This window comes from Cuculus canorus, chromosome 15 (assembly GCF_017976375.1).
Source record: "Cuculus canorus isolate bCucCan1 chromosome 15, bCucCan1.pri, whole genome shotgun sequence".
Classification (NCBI taxonomy): domain Eukaryota; kingdom Metazoa; phylum Chordata; class Aves; order Cuculiformes; family Cuculidae; genus Cuculus; species Cuculus canorus.
Genome location: NC_071415.1, coordinates 403,346 through 417,833, shown reverse-complemented (window position 1 = coordinate 417,833; position 14,488 = coordinate 403,346). Strand labels below are relative to the sequence as shown.

General features: G+C 48.0%; 1 protein-coding gene across 3 annotated transcripts in view; it reads left to right on the top strand.

Annotated features, from left to right (window-relative positions):
• Positions 1 to 6,429: 6,429 nt before the first annotated feature.
• The window catches only part of NPRL3 (NPR3 like, GATOR1 complex subunit), a 43,575-nt gene continuing 35,516 nt past the window's right edge, over positions 6,430 to 14,488 (top strand). For 2 of the 3 annotated variants that reach the window (XM_009569003.2, XM_054080197.1), the window contains exons 1-3: positions 6,430 to 6,565; positions 8,452 to 8,521; positions 14,254 to 14,292. In XM_009569003.2, coding sequence (XP_009567298.2) covers positions 6,448 to 6,565; positions 8,452 to 8,521; positions 14,254 to 14,292 — 227 coding nt within the window. In that variant the 5' untranslated portion in view covers positions 6,430 to 6,447. The remainder of the gene's footprint in view (positions 6,566 to 8,451; positions 8,522 to 14,253; positions 14,293 to 14,488) is intronic. The other variant, XM_009569004.2, reaches the window with a different exon arrangement.

The window sequence follows — 14,488 nt, the reverse complement described above, 5'->3', positions numbered from 1 at the left end:
CTCAACATCCTTCTTGTGGTGAGGGGCCCAGAACTGAACACAGTATTCAAGGTGCGGTCTCACCAGTGCTGAGTACAGAGGGAGAATCCCCTCCCTGGACCTGCTGGTGACCCCATTTCTGATACAAGCCAAGATGCCATTGGCCTTCTTGGCCACCTGGGCCACTGCTGGCTCATGTTCAGTCGGCTGTCAACCAGCACCCCCAGGTCCTTCTCTTCCGTGCAGCTCTCCAGCCATTCTTCCCCCAGTCTGTAGCACTGCATAGGGTTGTTGTGCCCCAAGTGCAGGACCCGGCATTTGGCCTTGTTAAACCTCATCCCATTGGTCTCGGCCCAGCAGTCCAGCCTGTTCAGATCCCTTTGCAGAGCCTCCCTACCCTCCAGCAGATCCACACTTCCACCCAGCTTCGTGTCATCTGCAAACTTGCTGAGGGTGCACTCAATGCCTTCATCCAGGTCGTTGATAAAGACATTGAACAGAGCTGGACCCAGTGCGAGGGACAGACTGGGAGCTGTGCGGTATAGTTCAGAGGGGTGGTGAGACCCTGGTTTTGTGTGAATCAGTGGAGATTTTGCCATTTGCTTCAGCACTGCCAGGACTTCACTTTGCCAGCCTCTTGCAAAGAATTAGGGACCCACTCCACAATTGACATTGCTCATAACAGCACCAGGATTAAGGATTCCCACAGATACGGGGCGAGGGAGCTTATGGGATTCAGTAGGGTCCTAGAAAAACCATGTGTGTGACAAAGCCCAATCAGACTTTTTTTCATCACTGAATGATTCGCACTGCATATCTTTGATTTCTAGCTGTGTGATCTTAGTATTAATTATCTCTTGTGCTGTAAAATAGCCCTCAGCACCACAGCCAGTGTCGATGTGCACTGTTCTGCATGGTGGACACATGCAGGAAAGCCTGGTCCCATGATAGACGGCTGGTCGCTTCAGAGCGTGAACACACTTGACAAGCAAAGGACCAAATGAGCAAACGGAAGACCAGCACAAATCTGTAATCACAGATAACTGGGCAAAGTGTCAAAGAAATAACCTGCTGGAGATGTTCGCTGCTGAACTTCAGGGAATGAATACCTTGCCAGCACGAGGCAGGGGTAAATCTCTCTGCCACCCTGATAAACTGCAGCAGTTGCGCGCAGCAGCCAGCGCTGGCAGCTGTGCACGGAAAGCTGGCTGGTACAGGCGGAGAAGTCTGATAGTGTTCTCTGCCCAAACAGTCTTGCACCCTTGTGCTGAGAAGGTTGATGCATATAAGCCAGATTCCTCAGGAAGGCACGTCTGTGTTTCACAGCAATGCTACTGCCTGCTACAGAGGATGGTCCCCAGACGTGGTTATCCTGCTAAGAGGAAAGCTTTTCTAGGGATCTAATGATACTTGGGTCATGATGCATTGGAGTATGCTCGGCATATGCTTATTTGCAGCAATGCTGGGGCAATCTTAGCACCCAGCCCCTCTAAATGTCACACAGGAGCATGCACCAGATCTGAAGCCTCTTCTGGGAGCTACAGTGTGGCCGTGCTCAGCTTCTGGATAGGGAAAACTGGCTGCCGGCTGGCGCTGGGCTTGAGGTGGGATCTAGGCTCTCGCGTGTCCTGTGCTTATGGTGGGGGTTTCTCCAGTGCCTTCACATGGAGATATGTCTCTCCTCTCTGGGAAAATACTGCAGCCCAGCGGAGTTGATACATTCACTACAAAGAGACCTCACTCTTTTGAGGCTGTGGTACTGCCACTGTGTCCTGGAGGCAGGTGGGAACGAACCAGTGGTGCTAGAGAAGCGGTAGGGATGGGGTCAGACAGCTGCTGCTGTATCCTCTGGTGTCTCAGTGCTCTGGTAGCTGCAGTGGCACACACAGAAGGCCTCTGAGCACCGCTTGTGCTTTGCACTGGCCTCTTACTTTAAACTTCTCTGCAGAGAAACTTCTCTGGATCTGCCAGAGAAACCTTTCCCAAAAGGCAGGCACAGGGCACTTGGTTGGCAAGCCTGCATGGGTTTGGTGATTCTGTAATAAATTATCATCCCCTCTGTGGAGGGTAACGCCTCATCTGGGATTTCATTAAGATTGTGCTCAGAACCACAACTCCTTCCTCAGCCCTCCTGCCTGCTGGCTGGGTAATCCGCTTCTGTCATACCCCACTTTAAAAGGGGATACAGGAGGGAGTCACTTGAGACGCAGTAAAGCAAGCTTTATAAAGGAATGCTGTCAGAGTGCTCTTTCTATATCCTCCCTTTGATAAAAGCCATACATATCCACCGAAACTCCAGAGCTAACGCTGTCCATCTACACAGTTGCAGTGTAGAGCAGTCTCCCATTAAAAGCGCCTCTGATGGCACAGGCAGCAGACGTTGGTCAGGGCACCATCCATTTTACACAGCTTAAATGGATGGAGGTACCCAGGGAGCCTGTATTCATCATCCCTTGCTCCCCACATTTGACAAAACCTGCAGTTTTCCCATAGAAAAATTGCTTTGGAAATAAAAATGTTGTTAAATATACACTTATATAATGTTTCCTTCTCCTCCTCAAAGTGCTGCCTCTTACATCGCCCACTGCACACCTGCGCTCCAAGCTCTCCTCGGTAAGACTGCTTTTAATCAGAGGTCACTCAATGAGCGTGTGAGGGAAGTGACCGTGACCAAGATACGCCCAGGGATAAAGCAGAGACCACCAGGATTCCTTATTTTGCTTCCCACTGTTTAACCTGAACTTCATGTAGACATGAGGAACAGAGCGATGCCCATGCACAAGGGTTCATCATCACTGAAATCTTTACAGAATTTGCATTAATTTTCTGAGAGTTCCTCTTGCGCTATCACAAAAGCCAGAGCAGACAAAGGTGACAGTGGTTTGCTAGAAGGAGCTCATCGCTTGCCCAGCATCAGGGCTGCTCTAGGGGTGGCCACAGATACTCTTCAAAGATGTGCCTGGTGGGAGAAGCGTAATCCTTGGCTACGTGCCACAAGATGACATGGAGAGTGATCGTGGACGTCTCAAACGAGTTCTTCCATCCTCCTGCTGCCTACAGGGCAGTGAGACACAGAAATCCTGGCCTGAGCAATGTAAGGAGTTGGATGACAGGATCGCTGGTGTTCCCCTGGTCACAGGACTGATACTGAAGCTATGTCCTCTGCAAAACCCCAACAGATCTGCCTCCCTCTCTTGCTGCTGACTCTCATAGTTATGATTCACAGAATCAGAATGTCCGCCCTTGGGCTGAAGATGAATCCTTGTCATGAACCTGCTAAATGTCACCAAAAGGTGATTTTTAGTATTAAAAAATGTACTTTTTAACCCTATTCCAAAACCAGGCTGACAGAGTTTCATGTTTTAAAAGGCAGAAGCAAGCAACAGCCCTGTTTGCTTATTATAAAAGCGGGATTATAACTCCTGTCAGCCTGGACTGTTAATTCAGTGCCTGACTGAACTCTGTGACACCGGGAATAACTTTACGAGTCTGTATTCTCCATGGGCACTGTGTCCCCCTCAAAGGGAAATCCCATGGATAAGGTGGCACATACGCCTGTGCCAGCTCTGAGCATTTTTGGGCTTATTAAGGTTTGGAAACCTTAAAAGCGGACTCTAAGTTCCTGCTTAATTCCTTAATTTCCTTCTAGCTTCCAACACATTGCTTTAATTAAACTGCAGCCTCCAAGAGCTGGAAATGTCAAATACGTCTGTAATTTAGTATTTTAAATAGCACAATGATGCTTTGAAGCAGACTCTCTGGGAAGTTTTAACGTAGCTGCCCAGCGCTGGCACAGGAGGAATGCTCTGCTGTGATAATATGACTGCCCTTTAATCACCTTCAGACAACGCTCTCCCCTCCAGGACACCTTCTCTTGCTCCAATTGTTATCATTGGCCGTGCAGAGAGTGGTCCTGCTGATTACAGCTCATGCTGTGTGTGCTCATCTCCCTCTTCCACCACCCACCTCTGCCTGATGGCCCCAGGGGGAACCGCAGAACAAAATACAAAGTGGGGATATCTCAGAGCATTCCAATGTCCAAATATTGCAATCAAAATGCTGAAGAATTTACATGCAAAGCCCAGAACATCCTCTAACAGAGTTGCTGATAATTTCTGAGCTTGATTAAACACAACATAAGATGAAGCCATCAAGAAGGGCAAGTAACATTACCCTCACTAATCTAGAGGCAGGAGCACGGTTACAGGAATCACAAAGCAAGTTATAGAATCAGAGAATCAGAGAATTGTTCAGGTTGGAAAAGACCTTTAAGACTATAAACCTAGCACTGCTGACTCCACTACAAGCCGTGTCCCTAAGCATCCACGCATTTTTTGAAGACCTGCAGGGATGATGGTGACTCAACCACCGCCCTGGGCAGCCTCTACCAATATTTGACAACCCTCTCCATGAAGGAATTCTTCCCAACATACAAACTAAACCTCCCCTGACACAACTTGAGGCCATTTCCTCTCATCCTATCCCTTGTCACTTGAGAGAAGAGAACAGCACCCGCCTCGCTCCAGTCTTCTTTCTGGGAGCTGCAGAGAGCGATGAGGTCTCCCCTCAGCCTCCTCTTCTCCAGGCTAAACAGCCCCAGGGCCCTCAGCCACTTCTCATAACCCTTGTGCTCCAGACCTTTCCCCAGCTCAGTTGTCCTGCTCTGGACACACTCCAGCCCCTCAATGTCTTTCTTGCACTGAGGGGCTCAACACTAAACACAGCATTCAAGGTTTGGTCTCATCAGTGCCAAGTAGAGGGTTGTATCAGTGCTGTAGAGCACCCTGAGATCTTGCAGTGAACATGAAAAACCAAATGAAGTGCCTCTTTCCAGGAGTGAGAGGAGCCAAAAGAGTGGATTTCCACAGCTTGCTCCATCAGGAACCTATCAGGGTTGACCCAAGAGGGATGAACAAGCCCTCACCGGCATGTGCCACCAGGTTTGAGCACAGGTCTGGACTTGTAACAACTGAGCTGGGAGAATGACTAGAACAAACCAAAAGAGGCCAAGGGAAGGAAATGAGAATGAGTGGCCCAGGTCTCTCTTGTGAGACCTCATCTGGAGTATTGTGTCCAGTTCTGGAATCCTCAATGTAAGAAGGAGATGGAGATGTTGGAACGGGTCCAGAGGAGAGCTATGAAGATCATTGGAGGGCTGGAGAACCTCCCATATGAGGACAGGGTGAGAGAGTTGGGGTTGTCCAGCCTGGAGAAGAGAAGGCTCCGAGGAGATAGCATAGTGACCATCCAGGCCCCGAAAGGGGCTACAGAAAAGCTGGGGAGGGGCTGTTCACAAAGGTTTGTGGTGATAGGACGAGGGACAATGGGTATAAACTGGAGAGGGGCAGATTTACACTGGACGTTAGGAAGAATTCCTTCACCATGAGGGTGGTGAGGCACTAGAACAGGTTGACCAGGGAAGTTGTGGCTGCCACATCCCTGGAGGTGTTCCAGGCCAGGTTGGATGGGGCTTGGAGCTCCAGATCCAGTGGGAGGGGTCCCTGCCCGTGGCAGGGGGGTGGAACTGGGTGGGCTTTAAGATCCCTTCCAACCCAAACTAACTATTCTAGGTCTGCAGCAGCCCTGGCACAAGGGCTCCAGAGCTGTTGTCATGGCTGTGGGACCATGAACCACCGCACACAGGCTGGGCACACAGCTGAACTGGGGGAGCTGGGCAGTGCTGGGGGCACTGGGCTGAGCTGGCTGAGGGTGGATGGAGCACTGGAATAAACTGGGAGTGCCAGGAGTGCGGAGTGGTGTCCAGGGGCATGGGAAGTATTGGTGAGAACTGAGGGCTGTGGGGGTGTGAGGTGCTGGTGTGAACTGGGGGAACCGAGCTGTACTGGGAGACAGCGCTGTTTGGTACTGGTGTGAACTGGGGGCACTGGGCTGTACTGGGGGGACAGCGCTATGAGGTCCTGGTGTGAACTGGGGGTGCTGGGCTGTATTGGTGGATAGCACTGTTTGGTATTGGTGTGAACTGGTGGTACTGGGCTGCACTGGGGAAAGGGCTGTGGGGATACTGGTGTGAACTGGGGGCACTGGGCTGTGCTGGGGGGACAGCGCTATGAGGTCCTGGTCTGAATTGGAGGTGCTGGGCTGTACTGGGGGATAGCACTGTTTGGTATTGGTCTAAACTGGAGGCACTGGTCAGTACTAGAGGACAGCAGTTTGGTGCTGGGCTGTACTGGGGGACAGCACTGTTTTGTACTGGTGGAACTGGGAGTGCTGGGCTGTACAGGGGGACAGCGCTATGAGGTGCTGGTGTGAACTGGGGGACAGCACAGTTTGGTGCTGGTGTGAACTGGGGGCTCTGGGCTGAACTGGAGGATAGCTGTGAGTTTCTGGTATGAACTATACCCGCCACGCTCTACCGCCGCCCGTGGGCCACGGCGCTCTGCCCGCCCGGAACCCCATCCCCACGGCGGCGGAAGCGGAAGCGGCGGCGGAGCGGCACTTCCGGCCGGCATGGGGGAGAGCACCAGCCCCATCAGCGTCATCCTGGTCAGCTCGGGCAGCCGCGGCAACAAGCTGCTGTTCCGCTTCCCCTTCCAGCGCGGCGGCGAGCACCCCGCCGCCCAGGCCAGTAAGTGCGCGGGGCCGGGGCTGCGCCCGCACCGCCTCATCCCGGTGGGGCTGCACCCGCACAGCATCGCCCTGGGGCTGCACCCCGCACAGCATCACCATGGGATGCACCCTGCGCCTGACCCTGTGCGGCTGGACCCTGCACAGTATCACCCTGGGGCTGCACCTGCACAGCATCCTCGTGGGGATGCACCCTGCACCGCACCCCATGGGGCTGCGCCCGAGCAGCATCACCCTGTGGGGATGCACCCCTCGCAGCATCACCCTGTGGGGATGCACCCCTCACAGCATCACCCCATGGGGATGCAACTGCACAGCATCGCCCCAGGGCTGCACCCCATACCGCATCACCATGGGGATGCACCCTGCACTACACCTTGTGGGGCTGTGCCCCGCACAGCATCACCCTATGGCTGTGCCCATGCCGCACCCTGCACAGCATCACCGTAGGGCTGCACCCCTCAGTGCAACCTGGTGGGGCTGCACCCCGCACCACACTCTCTTGGGACTGGCACTCCACACAGCAACCGCGTGGGGCTGGCACACTGCACCCACCCTGGGGGCTGCACCCCATACTGCGTCACTGTGGGGCTAGCACCCTTTAATGCAACCTTGTGGGGCTGGCAGCCTGCAATGCAACCCCATGGGACTGCACCCCACACCCTCTCTGAGGCTGGCACCCCCACACTTCACACTCTTCGTGCTCTCTATCAGGGTCTGACACCCCACCCCCATACCGCATAACTTCCATGGAGTCTGGCAGCACCCACACTTCACACTGCTCTGTGTGTCCTTGCAACCTTCCCCTCCCGTTAATTGAAGCACGTTTTCGCTAGGTAGTATGGTCCACCCGGTGCCTCATTACTGTTCCTGGAGCACCTGAAGCTGTGTGGGTTTTAAGACCTGGAGGGGAAGGAGGAGGCAGGGTAAGAAGTGAAGGCGTTGAGCTGGGAGAGGGCATTCAGAAGACACTTAAGTGAGCTTTAACCACAAACTGGTAGAAGCCAAGGGACTTGAGCCTCTTGTGTTAAATCAGGTTTCATTCCTTCTGGAAAATAGCAACATGGGACTGTTTAGGTGCTACCTGGCTTCCTGTAATGTTCCCCATGTGGGATGGTGCCTGGGGCCTGCCTGTAGCTGGGGTATCCCTGTAGCCAGAGGCAGGACAGCTGCATGTGCAGGGCTGCGGTCAGGGTTGGTGTCTGCTGGCCGGCGAGCATCTTGATGCATGGCCTAAAGGTGCTGTGGAGCACTGAGGATGTCTGACTTGGGTTGGTTGCTAACTGCTATGTGTCATGAGAGGTTTGTCGCCCCTCTTTAGGTTGGGAGTCACTTCTGTTTGAACTGTCATCAATCCCCTTTTAGGTTTAATAGGTCATATCTGAAAACGTGGGCTTTTTTTGGCTGCCTGCTTCCCTCCTGCTCCCCTTCCTGCATTTTGTTGGTAAAGGATTTTGCTGGCTGGGGCTTCTGGAGCATTTTCGTTGTCCTGAAACATGAGCAATACTGAGGGAAAGGCACTGGTCAGAATTTTATTTTCCTCTCTCTCTCAAACTGCAAACTGAGAGAAAAGTTGTTTCTGTGAATGTTTGGCTTTTTGTTCTTTATGTCCTGAAGATGTAAACCTCTCTCTGCTATTTTTTAATGTGTTTTTGAGTGAGAACAGGTAAATCAAGACCTGGTACTTCCACCTAAACAGGATGGGGCTTTCTGCTTTTAATATTTCTTTTTCTTTTTTATTTTTTTTACATCTCTATTGTAGGTGATTTTAAAAAGGGCACAGACAAGTATGCTCTCAGTGCCCAGGTGTTTTCTTAATGCCTTTATATTAATGAACACTTTAAGCAAATTGTTTCTTGAAAAAACTGTCTTTATTCTTTGTTTCAGATAAACCAAGGAGTCGGTACGCTGTGAATAGCTCTGGTGACACAACGGAAGATCAAGATGGGGACTCCAGGTAGGGCGTCCTTTTCTCCTTGCCTAAGAGTTTGAAACAGGGGAGAGATGGCCTCTTGCTCTCTTGCCTGGTAATTCAGTAGGCAGATTCTTTCACACTGTATAGAAGACAACTGGCCAAAAAACACTTTAGTGCCAAGTTATGAGCAAATTAGTGCTCAGTAATGGGGAATTTCTCATGAGGAAATACTGCTGTATCTGCTGTTTTCAGAGCAAGGCACAAGTCAGGTATTTGTGCTCCTTAGGAAGCCAGTGTTACTCTTTCAAAGTTAGGAGTATTAATACTTTGGCAAAATTCCACTTTTCTTTACCTGCCTACCTCTAACTGGACATATTATTCAGTTGCCTGAAATTCTTCCCTAGCTTGTATAATTATCATATGGAATTGCTGTGCACTAATGAATAACTAATTTTGTTTCTCCAGATATAGCTGCCCTTCTGTCTGTGGAATGAAACAGTACCTCAAAAGGATACTGAGACTTAAAGATAGTTTTTCAGTTGCAGGAAATCGACGGGTTACGAATGCACTGGAAATGGGCAGCGTGTTGTGCAGCATGCGTCTATGTAGGCATCGACCCTCTAATTAGTTTTTGTAGGAGATTTGAAGACTGCTGCATGGTTCTAAATTTATTACTACCAGACGTGAGACAAATCTGGAAAAGAGAAAGGTTTTTTTGTTTGTTGGCCCATAATTCAGTTGCAGATCTTTTTTTTGTGATATACATTTTAATTTCCAGTATTAATAAAATGGGGTAGGTGCTGCTGTTCTCTCATATAAAAGTAAAAAAGAAGTTCTCATCACTTGCCTCCCGAAAAGAAATTTAGATCCCAACCTTGTAAAATGTAAGTTTGTTCTTATCTTTATGACTGAGAATGATTTAGCTGGAATTAAAATCACCCACAATAGTAAACTTCTTCAAATTTGTGTTTTTCTAGGACTGGGTTCTTATGAAAATCCGTTTTGCTTGAGGTCATTTGTAGCTCTTGCCTCTTCTGGTCTTTTTGAAACCTTCCAGTGCAGCACCCTGCCGTGCGGGGCGGGGCGACTCCAGTGGGAGCGAGCTGTGGTTTTGAAAGTTTGGTAATGACTGACTGGATTTTAGGCTGTGCTGTGAATGGCAGCGAGTATGCATGATGGAAAGGCTCAGTGCACATGTTTGCTGGTTATCTTAGGGATTTTGTTGTTTACTGTTCAAAACCCTGCCTCTAGTGTTTCCGTAGAGAGATTAAGATGATGTTGGAATGGTACCAGCTTGGGTCCGATACTGATTCTAGTTGCCTGTGTCCTTTTAGTGGGCTGGACAAAGCACTAATACAGTGCTACGCTCGCTGGATGTTGCCTGTGGTGCTGAACTGGTGCGATGCAGTATGCAGCAGTGGTGCAGGACAAGCTTTTATTATTTCAAATTATGGTCAGATGAGAAAGCTGCTAGTGTTTTCCTGAAACTGGTTTTAAGTAAATTGAATGTGCTGGCAAGTAACCTACAGGAAAGAAAGATATAGAACACTTCATTGAAGTGATCTCTGGGCTTGGAAGTTGGTGCTTAATCTCTTGGTCAGGTATTTCTTATTAAGCTTGTTTAGAATCATAGCATTATGGAATAGTTTACGTTGGAAGGGACCTTAAAGCCCATCCAGTCCCACCCCCTGCCATGGGAAGGGACACCTCCCACTGGATCAGGTTGTGCTCCAAGCCCCATCCAACCTGGCCTGGAACACCTCCGGGGATGGGGCAGCCACCACTGCTCTGGGCAACCTGTTCCAGTGCCTCCCCACCCTCACAGGAAAAGATTTCTTCCTAAGATCTCATCTAAATCTTCCCTTTTTCATCGTAAAACCATTCCCCCTCGTCCTGTCCCTGCGCTCCCTGGGAAAGAGCCCTTCCCCAGCCTTCCTGCCTGGAGCTCTTTTCTGTACTGGAAGCTGCTTTAAGGTCTCCATGGAGCCTTCTTTTTTCCAGGCTGAACAACCCAAACTCTCTCAGCCTGTCCTCACAGTATTTAAAAGAGTTTATGATCTCTCAGTTGAGCTCAGTAAGCACAAAGCGCCATAGTTCTTCAGTGCTGAATGAAAGAATATTAAAGACAGAAATCCCCCTCTGCATTGATGCTCTTCAGAAAGAAGTCATTTGTACAGTTTTGTATGTAGCAAATTATACACTGCAGCATGAATTTGTTTGCACCCGGCTCTTACTGAGGTCAGTGTTTATAAGCCTTGCACCTTTTTAGAAATTGAGGTGTCATCCAGCACAGGTCTGTTAGCAGGATGTCCTCTAGTGTTCCCTCCTGCATATCTGTCTTTGTCTGCCACGCAGATCAGGGGAAAATGGAAGAAGAGAAGCGTTGATGTTGCTCTGAAAGTGTTGGTTCTGCTCGAGGTCCAGCAGGCTGCTTGTGCTGCTTGTGCGGCTGGGCATCTGCGTTCAGAAATTCAAAGTCTCTTTCAAAATTACATTTGTTTTCAGTTTGTTTATTGAAAAGCTTTTTTTCCCAGCGCAGGTGTAATCGGTATTGTAAGTGCACTGCATAACATAGAATAGATGCAGCAGCTGAGCACGTCCTTCTTTTCAGTAACAGCAGCTAGCCGAGGAAATAACTGATGCTCTTTTATACTGAGCTCTGTTAACTTATACCAGGCAAGAGGAGGTTTGTTAGCAGAGTTAATGTCTTCCACTAGACATACTGATACAGTTGGAAAAAGTACACAAGTTTTAGGGACGCAGGCCCTTCTTCAAGCACAAACCAAAGAGGGATCTTCAAAACTGTGTACAATAGGTTGTTCAGCCTTCTGATTTGTAACAGACCAATTGGGGAGTAGCAGAAGTTGGTGCCTGTGCAGCAGAAGAGATTTGAAGGGGAGAGTGGAAGCAGAAAGGTGCGGATCTCTTGGAGAGAGAGAGATGCATTGGGTTTGTAAAGTAGGAAAGGAAAGTGCTTAACTATCATATGCTGTAAAACCAGTATTCTCATTGAGCCCATATTTAGGTTTTTTTTTTCACCAGTGTTACAAGTCTTTGCTCTGGGCTCCTGTTTGCAATGTTTTGTGTATTCCCATTGAAGATCAGACTGGAGAGACCATGAATGGAGTGAGTGGTTTTGTGAGAGCCGTTCCCATTCCCCCAGTGGCAGGGTTCCCTGTCCCTGTAGGTTTGTTCTTCCGCAGTGCAGTGGTGCAGCGATTCTCTTCCTGAAACACTCTGTGGAGAGATGCCATCAGCGTGAAGCCCAGTTGGTTTTCTTATGGTGCTGACTTTTTGATTGGAGTTGTTCTCAGTGAAAGTGATTTGTTAAGTTGTTTTGTATTATTTCTGGAAGGTTTCTTTAAGGATGAGTTTGCAAAAAGATTCCTTTGAATCACTGCATGTTGGTAGCATCTGTGGATGGTTTTAATGGAAAACAGGCTTTGGAGTGGGAGGCTGCTAGGTTGAGTTGATGATATATGGCCAGTATGAAGGGTTGGGTCTTTCCAATGTTTTCAAATTCAATGGCAAATGTTATTTCAGATTTATGTTGTTGCTGCGATAGTTCTTATGAGGGTTGGATTAATTCTTTTTTTTAATACTGCATGGCTCTTTTAATTTACTGGCCATCTAGCACCATTTGTACCCCCAATAAGGTTCACTGTTGCTTTTTTCCTAAGGTATAGAAACCCTAATCAATTACTTTTGAGATGACCTTTCTTGGCAGGAGCAGTTGAGGTGTATGTATTTATTTATGGCCTCAGAAAGGACAAAATTAGATCAGTTTAGATCCTTAAGTCTCCATTTCCCTATATCATATTTGTATACATAATTAGTTTTCTTTCAGCCTTCAGACTCAAATTTCCTGGTTGTTATGCTTTTTGGTTTTTATAGACAATTGCAGCCTCTTCGTGACAGTCCTACTTCAAGGTTAGTGTATTTGCTTGTATTAATTTCTGCTCAATGGAGCTGTGTGTGTGAGTGTCCAGAACAGAGATTTTTCTTCCTTCTAAAAGCAAGTAAAGCAGCAAAAGTGGTTCAGGTGTACGGATGGTGGCCATGCAACAAAAAGATGTTCAGAAGAGTCTGTCACTGTCTAAACAAATTGCCTGTCGAGTGTCTCTCCTTGCTGGCTGTTTCTTAACCTCTCAGCATTTGCTCTCTTCAAAACCAGCCTTCTGTTTTTGAGGGTTTTACCAGGAATACGTACCTCTCACAGCTTATGAGGATCCTGACAGTCATGTGATGTATCAGTCTGTGCTCCCCCCCCAAAATGTGAGGCAATTACTCTCTTGAAGCTGTAAGATAATGCTTTGTTAAATTGGTTTGAAATGGGGTTTGTATTTTTTTCTGAGGGTAGTGTAGGCAGCAAGCAAAAATTCTAGTGCAGATGCAGGTATAGTAACATGTCTTACACCAGACTTTGCAATGTTGGTAGCAGAACTGACTCACTGAAGGAGATTTAGCACGTTTGACAGCATTGAGGTCATTAATTGGCCACATGCTTCCATTATAAAAAACATCAAGTCACGGACAAACAAGGCCTTGAGTGTCCCTTTCTAACAAACAGCAGTTCTCCTGTGATAACATTTCTGTATCCTCTGTCCCTCTGGCACTGGACTCCAGTGTTTTTCCTTGTATCTGTTCTGAAAGGCTTCCTTTCTGTAAGCCTGTGCTTTTCCATTCATCCATCCACCCCATTAAACCCCCTTCCTGTAATATCACCCCCATTGTGTAGGTTGTTATTTGGGATTGCTCCAGGTTCCCTTTTCAACATGACCAGTAGAAATCTGCTGGGTTTTTCCTTAATACTTCTTGGAGGTTTTAATTTTGTCTCCCCTTCCTAACACGCACAGTAAAATGCTTTTATCAGGTTCGTATTTCAGTGTATTCAGGAAATTTGTCTCCTGAAACAAGTCCTTTTTTCCTTTGTTACTTGGGGGGGAAAAAGCAGTTGACTGTTAATGAAAGTCTGTGTTTATTTCTCTGATATAAATACAAGTCCAGCTGTTAACAGAGCCTTGCTCAACACCTGTGGCAAAGAAGGTTTTCAGGTTCTTTGCCTTGAAAACTTAGCCTCCTCTTCCGAGGTCTCTCCTTATTGCCGGGGCAGACAGGGAATGACTTCATGCTTGTGCTGTGAGTCTGGCCAGGCTGGTACCTATTGTTTAGATCCTGGGGGAGCAACAGTGGCTTCGTGTGCAAGGCTCTTTAGAGAATCCTGGCTGTGCAGGCAATGGTAGATCGGCATCCTCTTAGATTTCGAAGTCTAGTGGGTAGGGAGGCACCAGAAACAATGGTGAAGAGCTGTGCGTCATTTAGGGCTGCGCAGGATGTTGCTTTGGTGAAAACACTAGTAGTAGTCTAGGAAAGAAACTAAAGGTTAGAAACTGCTCTAAATCAGACTGCAGCCTCTTCTTGTTTCTCTTAAGGTAAGCGTGAATTAAAAAGTGTGGTGTAAATAAAGCTCCATAAATGCAGTGTATGGTGGGAACACATGACAGCAGCCTGTGTTAGCGAGAAGACTGAAGTGCCTTAGCCTGTTTTGTCCGTGTTGTCAGTCTGAGCCTACAGCACATCCCTGGAATTCACCTACCATTAACTTTTGACTCTTCTCAATAGTTGTATTTCCTTTACAGGAGCTTAACCCTTAATAATTCATCCTAGTTTTTAATATTATCTTTCTTTTTTTTTTTTTGTATTTTGTGTACTTGCCTCGTTTATTTTCTTTTGTTGTGTTTTGTTTTGTGTTTATGGCCATGTTCCCATTTCAGAGACCAATGTCCTCTAACTGATGAGCAATTGGTTTCAGGGTAAGACCAAACGTTCTAAACAATCACCTTTGTCTAGAATGGCTTTCTTTTCTCACCATCCTTTTAATTGTGCTTTTTTTCTGGTTTCTGTTTTACACTGAATGATGAGATAATCGTATGCTAAATTACAATGTCTGTAGGAAATGTATTGGTAAGGGTTTATGCCAGGGCAATGACAAAGGTCCTACTAACATTC